The sequence below is a fragment of the Genypterus blacodes genome, unplaced genomic scaffold (assembly GCF_046128005.1).
Source record: "Genypterus blacodes isolate CSIRO-AG114 ecotype Tasmania unplaced genomic scaffold, CSIRO-AGI_Gbla_v1 ptg000021l_1, whole genome shotgun sequence".
Classification (NCBI taxonomy): Eukaryota; Metazoa; Chordata; class Actinopteri; order Ophidiiformes; family Ophidiidae; genus Genypterus; species Genypterus blacodes.
Window position 1 is genome coordinate 3,122,867 of NW_027466834.1, and position 23,586 is coordinate 3,146,452.

General features: G+C 43.5%; 1 protein-coding gene across 1 annotated transcript in view; it reads left to right on the plus strand.

Annotated features, from left to right (window-relative positions):
- The window catches only part of znf423 (zinc finger protein 423), a 118,530-nt gene that overhangs the window by 39,748 nt on the left and 55,196 nt on the right, over positions 1–23,586 (plus strand). Inside the window, exons 4-18 of the mRNA XM_076142616.1 lie at positions 11,336–11,513; positions 12,227–12,351; positions 12,636–12,717; positions 13,089–13,164; positions 13,516–13,787; positions 13,955–14,238; positions 14,384–14,761; positions 15,023–15,204; positions 15,448–15,987; positions 16,157–16,307; positions 16,402–16,965; positions 17,141–17,325; positions 17,693–18,108; positions 18,352–18,565; positions 19,730–19,814. Of these exons, the coding sequence (XP_075998731.1) occupies positions 11,336–11,513; positions 12,227–12,351; positions 12,636–12,717; positions 13,089–13,164; positions 13,516–13,787; positions 13,955–14,238; positions 14,384–14,761; positions 15,023–15,204; positions 15,448–15,987; positions 16,157–16,307; positions 16,402–16,965; positions 17,141–17,325; positions 17,693–18,108; positions 18,352–18,565; positions 19,730–19,814 (3,732 nt within the window). The remainder of the gene's footprint in view (positions 1–11,335; positions 11,514–12,226; positions 12,352–12,635; positions 12,718–13,088; positions 13,165–13,515; positions 13,788–13,954; positions 14,239–14,383; positions 14,762–15,022; positions 15,205–15,447; positions 15,988–16,156; positions 16,308–16,401; positions 16,966–17,140; positions 17,326–17,692; positions 18,109–18,351; positions 18,566–19,729; positions 19,815–23,586) is intronic.

Sequence of the window (23,586 nt, forward strand, 5' to 3'; positions counted from 1 at the left end):
AATATTAAACAATCCTCTCTTTATTTTTCAAGTATGATAGAAAACCTACTGCGAAATAAGTCAGGAGTGAGGCCTGCCGGGGAGCTCAGCAAGACAGGACAGACAAATAAACAACAAAACAACAACAATGAAGTCAAGGCAATGGAGAAGCATAGAAGACGGGAAAAAACTAGCAGTGTATTATCCAGCCATGATCAAGGGCTTCTGTCCATCCGTCCATCTAGTCGCTGTCCGTCTGTCTGTCCGTCCATCAGTCCTTCCAGTCACTGTCCATTTTTCACTGGTTTTCTGTATTTTCATTCAGTAACTTTCTCTCTCTCCCACCTCTCCGTCCTCTCTGTGTCCTGGGTGTGATGGGGGCTGGTTTTGCTGAGGGAGTGGATGCAGTGTTGGAGGAGGGTTTTGGGGTTTGGGTGGTAGGGTGAGTGGATATCTGTCCCCCTAATTGGCTGCCAAGCAATGCAGCCTGTGAATGAGCAGATAAAATTGTGTTTGTGTGTGTATTTTGCGTACGTGCCCATTGATGAATGTCAAAAACTGCTCAGACTTGTCTTTGCTGAGATTTGTATGTGGCTGTGGGTTTATTGCACATTTTGAGTGTGTGGGGGTATTTTGTGTGTGTGTGTGCGTGTATGTGTGAGGGAGTTTGTCCTCTGAGAATATTTTTTTGTGGTGGGGGAGAAGGACGAGGTGCAGTAACAGCTGCGGGTGGGGGGGGGATCAGGGAGGCTGACTGTTCACTGCCTGATAAGGGGGGCTTCACGTTAGAGACACCAAGAGAACACTAATAATCCCAACACACACACACACACACACACACACACACACACACACACACACACACACACACACACACACACACACACACACACACACACACACACACCCACACAGAAGAAAAAAAGTTGAGGAAAGCTAGAAAGTGCTGTGGTACACTGTGAGGGAATTGCGATTGCAAATACTGTACGAGTGTATGAGTGAGAAATGAAGCAGCGATTCAGAGTGAGAATAAGTCATGATGTAGTTTGTGCATATTTAAAATAATAAATGTCACATATAATGGAATAGCACTGGTATAAGTTTGTACTCTGGTCAGTATGCCATTTGTATTGATTTTCGTTTTTACTTACTAAACTAAAACAAAAATGTGTAATATAATTAATACATTGATCATTGTATGTCTTGATACGTTTATAAGAAGATAATCTAAAATCATCGTTTTGGAAGCCTGATCATTTTTATCAAAAAATGACAAAATATATGAATTCCTTATGCACGGTCCATTAAACTACAGAGATGTATTTGGCATCAATGGCTCCTAAGTAAATATATGATAATAAAAATTCACAGTAATGCACTCATTTTCTTATTAGACTAATCAGGATGAATAGTAGCTGATGATTATGTTGATAGAGATGAGGACAGTGACGTGTGCAACTGGGCCTCATTACTTTATTTTTGCGACGACTAAAAGCAAAAACAATAGTTTAAAAAAAAGACTTGGATGAAAATTAAGTGTGCATGACGGGGTATTAAAGTCGTATTTTTTTTTTATGCTCTCCTTATTTGTTTATTTTTTGAAATGTTTTTTCCTGCTTTCTCATCACAGATTTGACCCCTTGGTAACTTCTAATAACATCCACATCCGTTTTTAATCCATTCCAATAGTGAAGTGTTTTTCTTCCTCTTTTTCTTCCTCTTCTTAATATAATAATTGCCCCCACTAGTCCTTAATTATTCATATTTTAGTTATACACGGTTCAAACATTTGTTCGTAATAAAACTCCCGAGGCTTTTCTTTTAATTTAATTCCTCTGTTTAAATTAATTTTGGGGCTTGGTTGTGCTTTTAGCTTGCTCCTCCACAGAGGGGAGGGGGGTTGGGAAGGAGACGGAGGAGGGAAGGAGGGAGAGATGGAGGAGCGTTTGCAGAGGGACTTGGATCTGCTGCAGGTGGTTGGAGAAGCCATGCAGATGTAGAAGCATCGTGAGGGCAAGAGAGAACGAGAGGGAGAGTGAGTGAGACAGGGACAAGGTGTTTCATCGCGTTCGTTCTTTGGTTTGTTCGTTCTTTGGTTTGTTCGTTCGTTGGTTTGTTTGTTTGTTTGTTTGTTCGTTCGTTCTTTGGTTCGTTCTTTGGTTCGTTCGTTTGTTCGTTCTTTGGTTCGTTCGTTTGTTCGTTTGTTCGTTCCTTCTTTGGTACGTTTTGTGGTTCGTTCGTTCGTTCGTTCGGTCTTTCTTTCTTTCTTTCTTTGCTGTTTTCCACTCAAAACACTTCTTCAATCCACAGGCATCCTTTGACTGCCTATGCACACCCACGCACATCTACAGACACACACTCAAAGTCACACATGGCTCAGCTTGGCGGATGTAGGCTGTAATTATGGGACCCCCTGGTCTCTCTCTCTCTCCATCTCTCTCTTTCTCTGCCTGGCTGACCTCTCTCCCCTTTGATCTGTTTCATGTCACCAACTCACACACATACCCACTTGCTCACCTCCTTTCCTCAAAGGAGCGTGTGTGTGCGTGCGTTTGGCACACACACAAACACACACGTTCTTTCTATACCTTTTTTTCTGCCTGTGTCTGTGCGTCCCTCTGCATGTGTGTGAGCTGTGCTCTTTGTTGCAGCCAGTGTGTGGTCCTTAATTCACACAGGAGACTCTTTTTCTGGACGGTTTGGTTTGAAACGTTGCCTCCCCTTCCCCACGGCTACATTGAACTTGATCTGTAGGGATTAATCTTTCTCTGTCTTGATCTTGATGGCAGTGTGTTTGGACGGTGGTCTCACAAGCTGGCAGCAACATGTTTGCGAGACAATGACAAAACTATACTTGTGTGTGTGTGTAAGTGTTTCAATGAGGAAGGCAACTTGAACGAGACCCAGGAGCAGTAAGACAGAAATGATTCTACAGTTAGGCTGCACAGGATTAATAGCTTCTGTAAACAATGAGCTCCCGTCTTATGTGTGTTTTCATATTGTAGATTTAGCATTTTCTTACGTTCTTTTATTTGTTTCTCTATGTTTCTCGCCCCTTTCCTTTTTTTATCATCTCTCTGTCTCGCTGGCTCGCTCGCTCACGCGTGTCCTTGACCCTCAGCCGGTAACAGTGTCTTTCTCAGGGGAGACAAGGGTTTAATATGTGAGTAATTATTATACTGCACACATCCACGCACTGTCCAGGTGGCATGACTGAGAGTGACACAGAATATATACTGTGTGTGTGTGTGTGTGTACCGTGTGCATAGTGTCTTGATCTTAGTGACAAAGAACTGAATTCAGTATGAACACTATATATTTATTCTGAACAGTTCTCATGTAGTCCTGTTAGTGTTAGTATGTTCGTCTCGCTCTCTCTCTCTCATTCTCTCTGTCTCTGTTCCTCTCCATCTCTCCCCTCCCTCCCTCTCCCCATCTCTCTTGCCGTCTGTGCTTCTAATCCCTGAGTGTGTCACTAATGGCAGGTCCAGGTGTTCTGCTCTGCCCTGGCCCTCCTCCGGGGACTGCTTGTGTGTGTGTGCACGTGTGTGTGTGGTTTCGGAGTTGTGAGTAGGGGGGCTGTCCAGGATCCTGTTTTCCAGAAGGTAAGGGAGGGAAGATAGGGAGGTACCCGCCTCTTACTGCTTGCTCCTGGGCTTTCCCTGGGCACGGGACCCTGCTCTCCCCTCCTCCCCTGGGACTCCAGCAGCCTCACTGCTGCTTTCTACCCTCGCTTTTTTCTCTTTTTCCTCTCTGCTCATTTTTTCTGTAAATAGAAAGTTAGATAGATAGATGGTTTGATTTAACAAACTCTGTGTTTTCGTGCGGTGTTGGTGTATTCCATTTTATCTGTGGAGATGTGTGTATCTGTGTATTGCTCAAGCAATCGCTTATTTTTAGGTCCCATGTACACTTTAGCACTCTTGTTTATGTATGTAACCTTGTTGAAGGTTGTCCCTGGAACAACCAAATCATGTATGAAGCTGCAGGAAAATGATCCACGAAGACATACACACTGCTTAGGTACATCCACCTTGTTTTCGTACATGCTCATTATACATTTTTATTCACAAGCCACCATTAATGCTTCAAAAGTGCACATAGATAGTGACATTGTCATCCATGAATGTGTAAGTGTATTTGTGTCGGTACCATAGCGGGCCTACAAGCGTATATACAGTATATAATGTGTCTGTGTGGTGTGGAATAATGAAAACTGAATGAGGTGTGTGACTCAGGTGAAAGGGTTTCTGGGTTAGAGAATGGTCCACCAAACCTCATTCTTATAAATAGATGATATACCTGCTGGCATGCAGACAATGGGATCACCCTACTGTGTGTGTCTGCATTTTGGGTGTGCCTTGGCATGGTGTTTCATTCCTGAGTTGAACAGAACCACAATCAAGATGGCAAAGGATGGCGAGAATGGATGGAAAATGTATTTTAAAGCCTCATTGTCACTATAGTGTTTGAATGCACGTGTATGGAACATGCTCTGTCCTTATCAAACATACTCATTTGTGAAAGACTGCCTTACCATACCTTAGCCAATGAAATCTCAGCAGTGGAGAGCCACTAAGTCGTTACTGTCTTGCCCTTCATATCAAGTCATAGAGTTGGAGTGAACATGAAGTGAATGATGGGAAGAAATCAGGCCAGAGGAAGATAAAAGGCTTGTTGGGAAAGTAAGAGAGAAAAAGGTGCTGAGAGGTAAATGTGGTAAGAGGAAGCAGATGCCAGCGCTCTTCGACCACATAGTGTATGTTTCTGTGTGTGAGGGAGACAGACTGGGGTGGATGCATGCTTATGCGTTGCTTCATGTCCTCTGGCCTTCTGTGTGTGAGTATGTGTGTTTGTTTGTCTTCTGTAAGTAAATACAAAATAGTAGTCATGGATACCACAATTGGATTACTACCATAGATTTTTACTGCTAACATTTTATTTCCAAAAAGATATACTTTGTATATTCAATTTTGTGTTTTCATACGTGAACTCTGTAAAGTTCAGGTACTATAACAAAACTCTGGTTTGGTGTTATTTGATGTTATGTTTTGTACGGTTTGATGTTGGTAAATGTAGTGTGTTAGGGACAAACTTATCATCTGCCAGGCCCCTAACCATCCACCCCCCCCTACCCTGAGCCCCCTGCCCCTAACCTTCTGCCCTCACACACGCACACACACTCACACTGCCCATATGGAGCAGTTGGCGCCCAAAAGTGTCCGAAAGCAGCCGGACCCATTCCCAGGGCAGAGGGTGAGGGTCCCCACAGCCCGCATGGGGTGTGTGTGTGTGTGTGTGTGTGTGTGTGTGTGTGTGTGTGTGTGTGTGTGTGTGTGTGTGTGTGTGTGTGTGTGTGTGTGTGTGTGTGTGTGTGTGTGTGTGTGTGTGTGTGTGTGTGTGTGTGTGTGTGTGTGTGTGTGTGTGTGTGTGTGTGTGTGTGTGTGTGTGTGTGTGTGTGCCCGCCCGCCCGCCCGCCCGCCCTCTAAGGACTCAAGCCGGGTAGAGACAGTTGTATCGTCGGTGTGTGTATGTGTGATTGCCCTGAAAAACTCCATCCCATATGAGCTACAAGGACAACAGCAGAGGACTGTGGGCCCTCCCAGGTCTATGAGATTTGCAGCACCTGGTCAAAACACCAAACCAGATTGTGGCTCGATCTCAGTCATTTGTGTGTGTGTGCATGTAGACGACGCGCCATCTCATGGGAACACAATGTCCCCACAAGAACAGAGAATACTACAAACTGATGAGAATTGAGTAGCTTTTTGTGGCGCTCAGTAGGAGAATGCATTAGGTATCCCCCAGTATTCTCTACATTCTCTGGTTAGAAAGGGTTTCGTGCTCTTACAATTTTCTTCTCTGCTGTATCAGATAGACACAACAGGTAGATTCAACCTGACGTGTCAAATATACCTTCCTACTGTGCAATTCTCATAATGCAGAACTAGCTGTGCTTATTTGTTGCCATGCCAACACAAATTGTGATCACAGAGCTAGGTAGGACTCTTATGCAGTCATATTCCTGTGTTTTAAAATCCTTGTGCAAACCTTTACAAAAGCCTCAACAAAAGCATGCAGTTGCTGTAATTGTACCCAGCTGGCTCTTCATGCTAAGTCCACATGAACACTTGAAAAAGTTTGTGTATTTTGTCAGCAAATCCTATTCAAAATGAAGCACTTGTCACTGCTGTGTACATACATTAAATCTAAAAACATTATCAATCAACCTGGGAGTGACAGCAGGTTTTCAATTGTGTTTTTAGACTTTCACACATTGCACATGTTGAATTGTGTTGTGTCTCAGCAAGATCTGTCAGTATGAGATATTATTTTTGAACGGAAAGATGTATTTGGAGGAATGAGGAACCGTAAGTGTATTGTACCTGTTTTTTCATTTAAGCTAATTGAGTATCTGATATTGAATTGTACTCTTATTATATTTGTGTGTCTGCATGTGTGTGTCAGAAGGAGATTGTGCAGAGCTGCCCAGTGTGAGCCAAGGGTGGAAGTTGTTTTTCTGCCCCCTATTGCGAGTCTGGGGCTGTGTGTGTGTTCGTTCGTGCCTGGGCTGCCTGGGGCCATCGAGGGGGCCTAGGGAGCAGTGGAAGGAGTTATGAAGGGAGAGAGGGATAGAGGGATGGGGGCTTGCTGGGAAAGGTGGAGGTCTGGGCCTATCGCCAAATAGAAAGGTGGAGATGAGAGTAAGATGTTCGGGGGGTTGCAGCGGAGCCAAGGAGCAAATGAAGGATATGAAGAGGAGGTGGATGAAGAAGCTGAGGAGGCAAAAGTGTGTTGTGATGGCTTCTTGCTGCTACCAGCTTATCTCCTTTGAACATCATAGCAGTAAAATGGTAGACATATAGCTTACATGAATGCCATTTCCATTTCAACAGCCTATCCACAGCAAAGAGAGAGATGAAAACAGCACCTCTGCCAACCAGATTGAGGTTGTCATCTGATGTTGGTTTGATGTTTAGCAAGATTATCCAGAAAGCTCTAGTTAGGACTCTTTTAGTCAAGCGTGCATTCTTAGTAGTTTAAGTTATCACTCTTAACCTTTACTTACTTACTAAGGATACTGTCAAGTAAGAGTCAACCACAAGGACAAGGCTGACTAAATAATATATGCAGTGCATTGTTGTAGCGTGAAGAGCTTTGATAAAGTTTCTCAGTTACAGTGATGACAACAGAATAAGTGATTAAGGACAGAGGGGAGTAGACCAGAGGAGGTAGAAACATAAAGGCAGATTGACAGACAGAGAAATCAGCATGTGTATCTCTTCATTAGAGTGTTTCACCAAGGCTGTGTCCTCCACACGTTACCACACTGTCTGGCCTATTAGTGAGACACACAGGGAGTCAGAGTGTGTGTGTGTGTGTGTGTGTGTGTCTGTGTGTGTTTCAGGTGGACTCATGCAGTCCATTAACTTCCATGTGTTCTTTTCTTTTCAGTTTCTCATTACAAGCCTTGTGTTTTGTTTACAGTAATTTTGATACCTCTTCTCCTCTTCTCCTCTTCTCCTCTCCTTCTCTCCTCTCCTCTTTGCTTTCTTGTCTCCCCTTTCATCCATTCATCTCATCCCTCTCCTCTGGAGTTCAGAGTCTGTCCATCTGGAACTTCTCCCCCCTCTCTTCCTCTGTCCCGTCCAGGCTGAAACATAGGGGTGAAGGCCAGCACCAGTAGGGGAGAGACTGTTGGAGGGACGGAGGGATGGAAGGAGGAGATGTCAATACTATAATGAGTAACAACATGAAAGATGACAGAGGGAGGGAGCGAAAGAGGGAGGTAGTGGAAAAGAGATGAAGACAGAAGAGTAGAGGGACTGCTGGGGACAGAGGGAGGGATGGAGGGGATAGAACGGAATTGAGAAGACTGCAGAGTGAAAGATAAAGTGGGAGCGAAGCGGTTGGGGCCCTGTGTTCCTCTGCTCCTCTGTTCATTTCGTTCGCCAGAGAAGAACAGAAAGGAGAAGGAGGAGGAGACGGGCAGGAACAGCATGTGTCGGCGTCCGCCTGCTCCTGCCTTTTTCTTTTCTTTCAACTGCCTTCGCTCCCTCCTTCTTCTCCTCCGACCGACCCCCCTCCCCACTCATCCTTCTCGTCTTCTCTCGAGGATTCTTCTCTAATTTAACTTTTCACTGAAATTTTCTCCGCTCTCCTGTTTCTCCCAGTTTGCCGTCTGGCCTTGTCTTGCCAGGTCCCCTCGCGACCGACTAACAAAGGCGCCGTTAAAAAGCTGTGTGATCCTCCATTTTAGCGGCAACCACGCTCGTCAGAGGATTAGGGCTCTTTAATGACGCTAATCTCTCCTCCCCTTCTTTCTCAACATCCCCCTCAACCCCCCCCCCCCCCCTGCTCTGACTGAATCACTGTTCCTCTCCCATTTCAGTCTCTCTTTCTGTCTCTCTCCCATTTTCCCACCTCAGAATGATCACCATTTAATCGACTCGAACAACAGGCTGTACATTTCCAGACCTGCACAGACACTTTTTCACATTTTCTTGTTTTCTTTTCCTTTGTGTGTGTGTTAGTGTGTGTGGGTGTGTGAAGAGGACGTATTTCCCTTTCTGGTCATTGTGAAGTGAATTCTGTCACTGACACAATCCATGACAAAGAGACAAAAGGGGAAAGGGTACAATAACTGTGTTTGAGTCAGTATCTCAGGCTACACTAAAACACTTGTAACCTGTTGTCTGGGCAGCAGGGGGTGTCTGGACTGGGGCTTTACTCACATGCACACACGCTGCTTTTTTTTTTTTACACCAGCCCAGTTTGTGCAGACAGTACTATCTAAAATATTGAGGAAAGTAGTGTAGATGGATTCAACAGCACAAGCAGCTCATTGCCTTAATGTGTATACTATCATAGTTCACTTGCATTAAGGCCCCAGTATAGTTCTGAAGTAACGATGTAAGTCAACAATGTAACAGAACAGATCCTAGAACAATGCTCAGTTTATCTGTGGTTGTCATAAAAGGTGGTAGAGGGTGGAGACTTATCCCTTGTTATGAGAAATGGCTGTAAAATTAATTTCACAGAAAATCGATGAAGCCATTGGCTATAGTTTTTTTTGTACTAAAGGCAAAGCGACAAATGCTGAGTTTAGTTTACTTTTCAGTTACACTTACAGTTACTCCAATAGCAGAAACAGTTGTAAATGAACCAAAACAAAAGTAGACTGAATCACTGAATTCAATCTTGAGTCTTCTTGCTCTGTAGTATGAAGTATACTGGGCTCCTCTGTTTTGTCCTAATAACAGCTATAATAGTCTTTATATAGTAGTCTTAATAATAATAGTCTTTTTTTCAACACAAAGTAGAGGCAAATGGAATTGGTCTCAATACTTTCCAAACCCACTGCTATAACAGCCTCCAGACTTCTGGGAAGGCCTTCGGCAACATTTTGGAGTGTGTCTGTGGGACTTTGTGCCTATTCAGCCAAAATAACATTTGTAGAGGTCAGGGCTCTGTGCAGGCCGCTCTAGATCCTCCACACCAAACTTGTCAAAGCCTTTATTGACCTTAGTTGTGCACCGGGCACATTCATGCTGAAACAGGAAAGGGCCTCCCCAAACTCTTGCCACAACGTTGGAAGCACACTATTGTCTAAAAGGTCTCTGTACTGTATATACATGAATTTACCAAAAACAGGAAACTATTGATATATAGGGTTGTTCTGAATAAGTAGATTTAAGCAAAACGGCTCCTCAATCTTTCCTTTTCTGTATTTGCCATTTCTGAAATCTATCCACATATATATTTCATATTTCAGTTTTCCCCCTTTTTATGAGTTGCTGTTCTCCCATACGTTCATTTGTTGAACGACATGTGGAGGGCTTCCAGATGTTGATCTGTTTGTTTTCGTCCCCTCACTCTGAACACCTCAGCCTCCTTCTTGCGCTCTTTTTGCCTTGTCCTTCTCGCTCTCTTACCCTTTCCCTCTCTTTCACTCCCTGTTATACTCTCCGTTGATAACTCTATCTGGTATATATTTTCTTCTTAAGCCCACTTTATTCTCCTCCTTGCTTCTTGTCAAATTTATAATTCATGCTTTTACATTTCTCTTACCCAGACCCCCCTGCAGAGTTCTATTTGCTCAGTGCAGTGGCTAGACTTTCCCAGCAATCGATTCCTCTGTGTGCCACCCTCTTTCTGCTTGGCATAATACACAACAGACTACAGATATTCACACAGTGGTAGGAGTTGGTTAAGGTAAAATGATGTGTGCTTTGGAGAGCTTTCTAAAAGTGTCCAGAGAAACTTTACTGCACCTGCATTCAAGTGCCGGTGCATTGTGTCAATATCCTGATAAATATCTCTCTATCGTCTTAAAACACGACTTCTGTGTCCCTCCCTCTTCCTTTCTTTTTCCAGTGTTTCTCCTGTTTTCATTCTGTAATTTGTTGGTGGCCTAGATGATAAAGCTATCACGCAAAATCAAAGCAAACAGCTCCCCCTCTCACTCTTCATCTCCTCTCTCCTTTACATTTCCAAGCAAATGCTAAACAGCCTAACTGTGCTGCTTCACAAAGCACACAAAGAAGAACAGAACAATATCAAGCATTATTCAGTCTCCTCTTTTGTCGCCTTGAATCCATTCTGAAGTGTCTATTAAAGGAATCGTGGCCTTTTTGTTGCCTCTGTGCCAGACTACAGAGGGGGGGGGGGGGAGGAAAGAGGAACAGGGAAAAAAGGAAAAAGAGCGATGCATAATCTCCTATGTATGATAGATAAAGGGAGCAAATATGGCCATCTTTCCGCTCTGCTCTCCACATCTCCTAATCGCTTCTCCGATGTTTCAATCTGCCAAGGCCCTAATGAAAATATGATGAGGCGGATCTGTGGTCCTTTGGGATGGATAGAGGGATGGGAGGGGAGGTGAGGTATGGAACGAGGGATGGCTGCAGAGGGAGGATGAAGGGAGAGAAAATACACTGTGTCCTTATTTCTTGGCTCCATCGGGGATACATAGTTCTTGGAGCTTTCTATTTAGATGTTGCTGCTGCCGGAGTGTGGCTCTGTGTTTCATTGTCTGTCTATGCCTCATTTTGCCTGTATGTGTGTATATGTGTGCTACAAGGATAAATGTGTTTATTTTCCGTATATGTGCATTGTCTTTTCCGCCATTTGAACTCCCACAGGCTGCTTCCCCCTCCATTTGCCTTCCAAGAAAGATGTACCATCTTCTTAATCATTGCGATGCTCCCTGTTATACCCCCGATTCTTCTCTGTCTTCTCTTAAATCCTGGAGCTGTGAGCAAAAAATGTATTTGTGTCTCCTTGCTGCAGAGGAATCAAGGCTATAGCTAATCAATGCTAAAAATCTGTGTGTTTCTGTCTCCCTGCCTGTTAGATGGTGAAGATGACCCAGCAGGGCTGTCCTGGGTGCCTTCCTCGCCCTCAAGTAAAGATGTGGCATCACCTTCTCAAATGCCGGACGGATGCTGTGACCTTGGCATGGCCACTGGGGGTGAAGAAGAAGGGGGCGCAGGTCTGCCGTACCCTTGCCAGTTCTGTGACAAATCCTTCAGGTAAGAGTGTCACAGGTTTTCCTTCCCAAGATGCTGCGGGGCTGCCATCTGAGTGCATCGTGACACGGTGGAATGTAGATAATAACACCAATCTCAGTCAATGTCTGTTTATTTGCATCCTCGTGTTCCACTCATGAATATCAATGTGTACATAAATAAACAATATCCGGAATATTGCCATGGCAACTGACTAACACAGGCGGCTAAGACAAACAGGCAAAATGAATGAGGTGAATACATTTCTCACCAATCTCTCCTGGGTTTTTCTCCAGACCTACTTTGCTGTAAGAACAGCTGTCACATCCACCATAAAGTCATCATCATCATTATCATCTTAAGTCACTTTGTTGTCCTCTTTCCTCTTCTTTCTCTATTAATTCATTCATACTGTCAGCTGCTTACTCTTCATCATAGTGTTGCCATCACCTTCAGTCAAAATAGTTTAAACTGCACATAACATTATTATTTAATCACTGTCTAAACCACTTAAATCCAGAGGGAAGCCTCGCATGCGTAAATAAAGAAGAAAGAAAGAATTAATGCATTTTTTAGAAGAGTGATAATTCACATTTTAGACCAATCAAAAAACATAAAAGGTCAAAAACCCAGGACCAGGACCACTCTGGCTTGAATTGTTGAAACATCATACAAAAACATACAAATAAAATTGACTTATTGTTCATTGTCTAATGCCTCTTCATCCTCCATCTCAGCCGTTTGAGCTACTTGAAGCGCCACGAGCAGATCCACAGTGACAAGCTGCCTTTCAAGTGTACCTTCTGCAGTCGTCTGTTTAAACACAAGAGGAGCAGAGACCGTCACGTCAAACTCCACACAGGTCAGTGGACTGCTAAGCACACCTTAGAATTCCCTTTACTGCCTAATTCTCTTAAGTCCTTCTCTAGTCCTCCTCCACCTAACTGAATTTGAATTGTCCATTCTGCTGAAAGCCTGTTCATGGTCCGTAGAGTTACAGAACACAGTAATTAAACCTATACAAATATTGTATTCAAATGTAAAATGAGAAAACAAAATTATTGTTGCTGATGTGAACAATTTCCTGCCCGAGTTGTTAAATGGAGATTGAGCCTTTTTGCATTAATAATCTGTCAACTGCTACAGGTGATAAGAAGTACAGCTGTCAAGAGTGTGAAGCTGCGTTCTCTCGCTCTGATCATCTGAAGATACACCTCAAGACACACAGGTGACTGCTCATGACTCTTTAAATTTAGCCTTTTTGTATATAAATTGTGATTACCAATCTGATCACGATCACACTTCGGAGACATTTAAGAGTCATTAATGCGTGCTTATGCCAGTGCAGACCTAACTTTGTGAACCACATTGCAATAATGTTTTCATTTAGTAGTAGATCTAATCTATTAATAAGTACATTAATGTGAGTAACGTTGGTGAAATATTCTGATCAGTTGGTAGTAATTTGTACTGTGCTGATTTTGTACTGATTTTTATTTCATACTCTAAGGCACTTGTTTTCTTCTTGTTCTTAATTCAAGTTATATTTTCTGAAATCTGACTCAATTATTTCTGACCTTTTTAAATTCACATTCGCAGCTCCAGCAAACCATTTAAGTGCAGCGTGTGTAAACGTGGCTTTTCCTCCACTTCTTCACTGCAGAGCCACATGCAGGTAGAGCTGAATATGTTCTTTAACTACCACCAATAATACTGCAAGTGCTACTTTCAGTGCAGCTTTTATAAAATGTACTGTGAGGCTTGTTTATGTCTTGTAGAATTTTCTTTTCATGCTTTGGTTCTTTTGTCATTCTGTCAAAACTCAAAGGTGAATACAGTACTTAGTAGGCCAGAATTTGTTGTCACATCCATGATCAACACAAATCAGTCAATAGGTTTCTGTTACTTAGAATAAGTATAAAAAGTTTTATATGTAAATGGAAACAATGTGTTGTCACAATCTCACAAGATAAAAACATTGGAATCAATACCTTTTGTAACCTTAAATGCTTTTTGACCATTTCAGGCTCACCGCAAGAACAGAGAGCATCTTGCACTGAGGAGCGAGAGGGATGGAGGAAAGAAGGGAGATGGTGACATGGAGCAGGACCTGTACATGTGTGACTATTGCGAGGAGACGTTCAGCCAGACGGATGAGTTGGAAAAACATGTCCTGACCAGACACCCTCAGCTGTCGGATCGAGCCGACCTACAGTGCATCCACTGTCCGGAAATCTTCTTAGACGAGCCTTCATTGCTCACCCATATCGAGACGCAGCACGCCAACCGCAAACACAAGTACTACAGAGCTTTTGATAAAGTGTTTGGTCTGAACAGTTGAGGACTTTGATTGAATTTGATATTCCATATTCACGGAACGATGATTTCCATTATTGTGGAATGAAGAAATACTTGGGCAATTAAAGCTGTGACAGGGATTTAATTCCTCCTCTCTGTATCCCCAGATGTCCTGTTTGTTCAGAACAGTTCCCTTCCGTGGAGGATGTCTACTGCCACCTAGACAGCCATCGCCAGCCTGACTCGTCCAATCATAGTGCTGCCAGCCCTGATCCTGCTCTGGGCAGCGTGGCCTCAATGAGCTCGGCCACTCCAGACTCCAGTGCCAGCCTGGAGAGAGGCTCCACACCCGACTCTACGCTCAAACCTAATCAGAGTAGTGAACGAGGTCGCAGAAGAGTCACAGACACTGGGGAAGAGATTGGGATAAGCCTGGGTCATCATGTTGGAGGTATGACAGTGCAGGAGTGCCTTATCCTGGCCATGACCACTTCAATTACCTCTGCCACAATCCTCTCTCCAATATTCGCCTTGTTTAATAGCTGAGATGTGCTTAGTGTATTTCATATTCAGTTGTTAATTGTTCATTTCCATAGGTGGGGGAGGGAGCTGGAGTAAAGTGACCTACTCTTGCCCTTACTGCTCCAAGAGAGACTTCCATAGCCTGGCTGTGTTGGAGATCCATTTGAAGACCATCCATGCTGATAAACCACAGCAGAGCCATACCTGTCAGCTCTGCCTGGAAACACTTCCCACACTCTACAACCTCAATGAACATGTTCGCAAGGCTCACCATGGCAATGGGGGCTCCTTAGGGGCAGCAGCAGCTTTTCCCCTGTTGCAGTTCACCAATGTGTCAGCGTTCCACTGTAACTACTGCCCAGACATGTTTGGAGATATCAACTCACTTCAAGAACACATCAGAGTGTCCCATTGCCTGCCTGGTGGGATTGTGGCTGGATCCACCACATTGGGTGTGTTTTTGAAAAAGCCATTATTCTATGGAAAGTAAAATGTGTGCAAGTTTGCATGGGCTCTAGTTTGAGAAGGTTAATTAAAACATAAACAGTTTGGCAAATGGTTGCCCTGTTAGAATTATTGAGTATGCACTTGCAACAAGATGACTTACATGAAACAGTAATAAAATACAGTAATATATAATATAATAACTAATATATAATAATTGTGTAGAAGAATGTTATATTGATTAACATATCTTTACTTATTCATCCTAGAAGGGAACCATGCCTTCTTCTGTAACCAGTGTTCTATGGGATTCCTGACGGAGTCATCATTGACAGAACACATTCAGCAGACACACTGCTCCTTGGCTTCAGGTGGCGGTGCCTCATCTGGAGGAGTGGTGGCCAAACTGGAATCCCCGGTGCTACAGGCTGGATCCCAGTCTTTCATGGAGGTGATTGTCAGTACTTAAAGTGTCGCAGGATACCTAGTACTGTAAATAAGAGTTGGTTAAGTCTGAGTTCTCTGAATTTAAGTACAAAACTTCCAGATCTGTAATTCTTGTTCTTGGATTATTATTGTTATGGAAATTAATATAATTTCATAATTTAGTTTCTATGTCTATGTACTGCAATGTATTTTGATATGTCTATATGTAATAATCTTAAAACAGTAAATGGTTATTGTTCATATACAGGTTTACTCCTGCCCTTACTGCACCAATTCTCCAATCTTCGGCTCACTCCTTAAGCTCACTAAACACATAAAGGAGAACCACAAGAACATCCCTTTGGCTAACAACAAACGGCAAGCCAAGGTTGCTGACCTAAGCCCTGCCTCCTCTGATGTGGAGATCTCCTCGCCGAAACGTCATAGACTTGGGGGTGACTCCACCCCCTCCATGGGGAGCAATGGGGACTATCCATGCAACCAGTGTGACCTGCGATTTGCCAGCTTTGAGGGTTTCCAGGCTCATCTAAAGTCACACCTAGAGATGCTGCTGAGACGCCAGTCTTGCCCCCAGTGCAACAAAGAGGACTTTGAATCCCAGGAGGCATTGCTTCAACACTTGACAGTGCATTACACAACCACGTCCACCCAGTATGTGTGTGAAAGCTGCGATAAGCAGTTCTCCTCTGTTGATGACCTGCAGAAACACCTGTTGGACATGCACACATTTGTCCTGTACCATTGCACTCTCTGCCAGGAGGTCTTTGACTCCAAGGTCTCCATACAGGTGAATTACACATCTGCTTCATTTGGTTTCATTCTGCCTTCTGTTCCCGTTTTGTTGATGTTTTATTTATTCTATCATGTGGAGTGTTTCTTATTAAAATGTATATATTATGCAGCAAGCATAGAAATCAACCATCATGGATCTTTTCTGTCTGCTGCCATTCGTTCAGGTGCATTTGGCAGTGAAGCACAGCAATGAGAAGAAGCTATTTCGTTGTACAGCCTGTGCATGGGACTTCAGGAAGGAGACAGACCTCCAGCTCCATGTTAAGCATAATCACCTGGGCCAAAGACCTGGCCTGCCAGGAGGGCTTGGAGCAGGTACAGCATACATTTCCTGGTCCCATTCGAAAGAGTGAGCAACATCCTCAGTGACATGACAGTTGCACATATAAACCTGACTTTTGTTACGCAGGACTCAAGCCACGCAAGTGCATCTTCTGTGGAGAGACATTTGGAACAGAGGTGGAGCTCCAGTGCCACATCACAACACACAGCAAGAAATTCACGTGCCGCTTCTGTGGCAAGGCATTCCATGCTGTCACACTGCTGGAGAGGCACCTAAGGGAGAAGCACTGCATCTTTGACGGTGGCACCATCACTGGCAATGGAGGTGGTACAGGGAGTAGTGGGAGTCAGAATGGGACACCCAATGGGCTTGCACAGACATCTAAGCGAATAGGTGGAGCAAGTGGAAGCAATGGAGGCGCAGGAGTGATTGAAAGATCAACAGTTGCAGCTGAACAGGCTGACCTCCAAAATATGCTGTTGAAGAGTGGAGTTGTTGGAGGGGGAGGAGGGGGTGGCCAAGGTGGAGAAGCAGCCAACAGCCATGAGGCAAGTGGGGGTGAGGAAGAGCTAGACAATGCAGAGCCCATGTATGCCTGTGATATCTGTGGAGCCGCGTACACCATGGAGTCACTCCTACAGAATCACCGGCTGCGTGACCACAACATCCGGCCAGGAGAAGATGATGCTTGTAATTGGTTTAATATACTATTATGATTATTATTATTATTATTATTATATTTCAATCATTCAAATGTTTTTGTATCAGTCAGTGCGAAAGAGAAATGTCTTGGTAAATCTTTCATGTGATTGAACACTGATTATAGTAGGATGATATTTTTTGTGATAATGTTTTCAAATGTCAGGTTCCCGTAAGAAGAAGGCAGACTTCATCAAAGGCAACCACAAGTGCAATGTGTGTTCCAGAACATTCTTCTCTGAGAATGGGCTGCGTGAGCATGCTCAGACACATCGTGGCCCAGCCAAACACTATATGTGTCCAATATGTGGCGAGCGTTTCCCTTCTCTGCTGACCCTCACTGAACACAAGGTACTTTTATATTGCCATCCATATTTAACTTTCTAAATTTGTGCTAATTTTTTTTTTACTTCAGCATGAACGTAGTCTGTAGATGCATATGCTATTTAATCTGCTTAATTTGCCCTTTAACATCGTGCTAATGTGTCTTTAGGGAGGACATTTGTCCTTCTGCAGGAAAAAATGTTATACATATAAAAATGTGTACTTCAGTTATCAAAGCATCTGTATCACTGCATCTTCTTATTTAAAAGACCAAGCAATAATACTGCTACAATACAACATACAACATTATTTCATCTATCAATTGGTTCAGTGATCATTGGGTTATTGTTATTTGTTAATGTCGACCAATCCTGTTTATACTCACTCTGCCCAGGTAACCCACAGCAAGAGCCTGGACACAGGAACATGTCGAATCTGTAAGATGCCCCTGCAGAGCGAGGAGGAGTTTATAGAGCATTGCCAAATGCACCCGGACCTCCGCAACTCCCTCACCGGCTTCCGCTGCGTTGTCTGCATGCAGACCGTCACCTCCACCCTGGAGCTGAAAATCCACGGCACCTTCCACATGCAGAAGCTTTCCACTGGCTCTACACTAGGAGGAGCAGGAGGAGGTGGTAATGGAGGGGGCCTGGGAGGAGGGAACGGCTCAGCCTCCTCATCCCCAAATGGGCAGCTGCACAAGTTGTATAAGTGTGCATTCTGCCTAAAGGAGTTCAAGAACAAAGGAGAACTGGTGAAGCTGGATGTCAACGGTCTGCCTTATGGCCTCTGTGCTACCTGCATGGCCAGGTAGGGAAACTTGTATTACTGTGGACACATTACTTTATCTTTATTGTTGTTATTTAAGTAGATTTTAAATTCAGCTTAAACTTCTTTATGGCATATATGTATATATATATATATATACATACAAATTTTAACCTCATATATATACCCTCATAGAGCACACTAGCATGCACCCAAAGTTGTCTTTGTTAAACTTTTCAGTCATTTAAATTAATTAAAAAAAAATGAAATGGTCAATCAAATCAGGGGCACTAATGGCCAGAGCCCCAGCCAGGGAGGAGCTGCCATACCCGGAGACATCCAGGGAGAGAAGGCCATAGCTGGGTTGAGGTGTCCAGAATGTGGTGTGAAGTTTGAAAGCGTGGAGGACTTGGAGAGTCATGTCCAGACGGATCACCCTGAGGTCAGCCCTGAGACGAGTGCAGCCGGGAAGAAGGCTGAGGCTTCACCTGTACCTAAGGTGAGACGGGCAGATAGAAAGGGAGTGAACAGATAATGGGGATGAATAACTGGATGCTACTTGAAAAATGTATAGATGATTAACATTGTGAGCACAAATACAGTATACAGATGGAATGATGCATGTTGTCATTCGTTTGGTTTGAAACTCATTTTATTGCAAAGTGTTTATTTAAGAGGTCAACTCAATTACAGGAATGTGCCAAAAACAAAATGCCACTGAACTGTGTTTTTGCACAAGTCATGCGTGTTTGAAGTGTAAGTGTGTGCTACAGCTTCTTTGTCTGTAGTTTCCATATATGTGCGTGCGCGTATGTTGGTGTGTGTCGGCTGAACTCCAATGGGTCCTGTGGCTGGGGCGTGCTGAGGCATTGTGGGAGCTGTTCGCTCTACTTGATATTGACAGTAAGGCTCCCCGGGACCTGCCACGTGTCTGTGTGCTAGTATGTGTAGTTGCAAGAATGTGTGTGTGTGTTAGAGGCAGTTCCCAGGGACCCACTGTCTTACCTGCACCTTTGTTTCTGCTTAGTCTAACAGCACAAAGCAGACAAAGTAGAAAGTGTGTGTGTGTGTGTGTGTGTGTGTGTGTGTGTGTGTGTGTGTGTGTGGAGGCTGAAGCAGCACAGAGATAGTGGAAGTGGGGCCTTTGTGTATTTTGTATGTGTTTGTGCATGAGTGATCGCTGTGTGCCATGAATGAATAAGCAGAGCCTCTGCTCCTTTCTCTTGCTCTCTCCCTTTCTTTGTTTCTCTGTCTCTCACTTCTGTTTGTCTTCCTCTTGCTGTATGTTCTCTCTCTATTTGTTGCTCACTGTCCTGTACTTGCTGTCCTTCATTTGTTTTCATTGCTTCTGCACATAGTCTTTTCCCTGTTTGTCTTAATTTTGTCCCCCCCCTATCTCTGCAAAGGTTTTACATGCGTATATAACCTCATCGTCAGCCGTTAACCAAGTCTGAAAAGATACGAGATTTGAAGATTTTCATGAAAAGTTAAATCCTTTGATTATCTTGCTTGTTTTACCAGAAGATGTAATTGTATTTCAAATCATATAATTCATGTTGTGGCTCACAATGATAGGAATATTTTAGATCCTGTATGTTCGGGTTTTTGCTTACATATAATATAATTTTTCATGCGTGTGTTTATGTCTTTCTCCATCTTACAGAAAAAGACCTACCAGTGTATTAAATGCCAAATGACATTTGAGACAGAACGGGAGATCCAGATACACGTCGCCAATCACATGATCGGTGAGTGAGACGCAGCCTTAACGGTTTGCCATATTCTTGAGAGTGCGTGTAAGTTTGTGACTTTGTGCTTTCAGAGTATAAATGTGTATCATGTATTTTTCTGCCATTGGTTTAAAAGCTTTGTGTTCTTCCCACAAACTTTGAACAGCGGACACAATGCGAGCACACTCACACGCACACACTTGCAAAGGCACACTTGCAAAAACAGTTGCGAGACAGACAGGTTTTCTGACTATGTGACGTGTATGTGTGTCTGGACCACTTGATGGCTCTTCATCACTTGGCTGCACCTTTGCTGCAAAAGAGACCTTAGAAAACAAAACAAACAAACAATTTTATACATTAACTAGAATACAAAATGAAAGTTGCGTCAGAATGTGCGTAATCACTGCAACATGAAGCATTTAGCCAGTAATGAGACAGAAGTTGATCTGGATAAGGTAATGGCATGCTGTTCAACATACTGACATGATGATCTTGTGTTGGTGTGTGATCGTTGGTAGTGTTCACTGATTTAGAGCCAGGCGTCCTGGTGAAACACTCGATCCTCCCCAACCTGGTTTTCTGAGGTCGAGCCGCATTTAAAACAACTACTTCATTAAAAGTTCCCGTCCCGACCAATGAGCTCTCCTTTTCCAATTACAAAACCATAATAGATTTTCTGTTTTACGTAGTATCCTATCAGTGAAGCTGCTACCATGGTGATATATGATGGTCAGGTTTTTACTAACCAACCTATAAACTGGCCAGTTGCTTTTTTCATGGACATACAATGAACAACAGTCAGTCACTGAATGCCTGTGCCGCTTTTGTTAGTTTCAGAAAAGGGGTCACTTAAAATTGTGTGTGCGTGTTTAGATAAAAACCATGTTAAATAAAAACATATTTTTAACTGTGTTCTTTTATGAGCTTCCCCTGTGACTGTTTTTTTCCGGCTCGCTACTAATTTGCTGCTTTAGCAACCCTGTCGTCATGGAGATTAACGAGGTGGACCTATGAGTTGTTCTGGGGAACAAATGCTCTGCACCCCCCACCCCCAACCACTTGCCAGCCCTGACAGACGATCCCAGAGTCACTGATGCACTCTTAGGGGTGTGTGTGTGTTTCTGTTTGTGTGTGTGAGCGAGAGTGAGGACGAGGTACAGCAGCAGCCTGTGTGTGATTGCTGACATTGCTCTGAGTTGTCTAGTAATGTCTGGAGACATTAGAAGAGAGAGTTCAAGTACAACTGGAGTAGCTTTGACTTCAACTCCCTGTGGTGACACACACACACACACACACACACACACACACACACACACAGACACTCTCTCTCTCTCTCTCTCTCTGATATACAGTATTACACACTCTATTATACACACATGCACCACACACGAGAGAACATACACCTTGCATACTTTCCCTTTTTCCTGGTTTCTGTCTTCCTTGCTCTTCCCTTTATTGCTGAAACAACCTTCTCTTCTTTTTCTGTCCCCCTCTCTTCTTCTGCTCCCCTGACCCCCTCCTGTCTGCTTCTGCCCTCTCCCATCTTCTTCCATTTCTCGCTTTCTCTCCTCCTCTACATTAAGTTTCCTCAAATTAATTTCTTAGTGGTATTCTCACTCACTCACTCACTCACTCACTCACTCACTCATATACAAACATACACACAAATTCCCACATAGTGGTGTCATTTATGGTTAATTATCGTGCTAATTGTATGAAGAGCTTCAAAAGCGAGCACAGATTAATTATGAAACTGAGGCAGATTATTTTTAAATTTGCCCAGTTCCTATTATTATAGTTCAACACCTCCCATCCTCCCATGTCTTTGCGAGCGAGAGAGTATACTTTATGCTGGAGAGAGAGAGTCTTTTTTTGGTACTGGTGCTGATGGGAAAATGAAGAGATGAAAAGATGTAAAATTGTCTGACATCCTTCTTGTGTTTTTACACACCTGTGTGTGTGTGTGTGTGTGTGTGTGTGTGTGTGTGTGTGTGGGGGGGGGGGGTAGGTGTTGAGATCCTCTAGATGAAGCACCCATGTTGTCCCTGAAATGTGCCATGAACACAATCCTACCCTACCACATAAACAAAACACACAGGCATCTAAACACACACCTGAAATAGGCTCATTTGTACAGGTATTTCCAGCCGCCGCGAAAATGCACACAAACATGTTTCTTGACACGCCTAGGATGTGAATATAAATGTGTATCAACACACTGGCATGTACACACACCTGTGCCCCAACAGGCCCAAAGCTGATGTTGAGACAGTGTGATCTTCCCATCGCTTCTTCCTCCTCAGTTAAACTCACTGCTTACTCTTATCTATTCCACCTTTATTCCCACATTTTTTCTCTTGTACCTGCTCGACATCATCATCAAGGAGGTGACAGACAGAGTTTTATCAAGACACGCACACACAGACTTCCAGTTTCACTTCACATATAGGTGTAGAGTGGGTAAGTTGGTTCTCTCGTGGCTAACTGAAACACCCTTAGGCACTAGACTAACTTTCAGGCTTTCGGTTACTGAAAAAAGCATTTTTCCACCTAAACTGCAGATTTGTTCTCTAGATTTTTGCTGTAAATACAGTTTTCAGCCCACCTCCTTCACAACAAATTAATGAATATATCCTCCTTTAACTGGCTAAGTAGTCAGGCTCTCAGGCAGTGACCAATGATGTATGTCCCTCTACTTTTCAGGTACGCAAACCTCTTACCATTGTGTTGGGGTTGGGTTAGCAGAGGGGAGAGAGTTTCCTACTGGCTGATCAAGTTTTGATATTATTGTCACATAGCTCTGTGGGTAATACTCGGTGCACCCCACGGTCCTGTTAATTACTCTGTCAGAACATCCAGGCAGTTTGGGAAAGAGAGGGCTAATTTGGGAAGGCTATAGACGAGCATGGCCAACCTGTCCACCTCTCAGGGTTTCAGTGCCCCCCCTTTTTTATTACAAGCTGTCCCAAAAAAATGTTTTTCAACCCACCTTTTCTATTGCTGAGTATGGTGTGTGGTCTGTGACACCTGTAGTGTGTAGTATTGCACACAACAAGTTGTTGATACTTAATCAAGAATGCATATAAGTGAACCAGCTGGTGATGATGAAGAAAACCCTTGTGGTGTTCTCTTCAGATACAGTCCTACAAGCACATCATCATCATCATCATCATCATCTATATGCCTCCTGGAATACTAAATGCATCATTTGTGTAGATATGACTTTATTATTCTATTTAGAGCATCCATGTCCAAGTGTATCAGGCAGCAAACCGTCCGTTATCTGTGAATTGAACGAATGCAGCCAAGATGCACCACTGCTTGGTATTCAAGACTCATTTTGCACCCTTAACATGTTTGTGCAGTTGATTATGTGTCTGGGAACAACTTATAATCAATAACTTCATTTAACGCAATATTGTTGATGTTTTGTTACTCTTACACACACACACACACACAGCGTCCATCTCCCACACACTGAGGAGAGAGAAAATTGGAAAAATAAGTTATGCTTCAGGGGCCAGTTTGCCTTCTGAGAGTTTGTTGTGTTTGTGTATGTGAGACAAAAGTCTTTATGTTGTGTACATTTTTATATGGCATAATAAATTCGCAAATTCCTTGCAGAAGCACATGTATACACATACATAGCTTTTATAAGGGAGCATCTGTGAATGTATTAAACTGTACATGTGCTCTCTCTGTCATTATCTGACAGTGCTGTATGTGTGTCCCACGCACTGCTGAGCAGGGGGGTTTGGAGGGGAGAAAGCTAGTGGGAGGGCTCGAA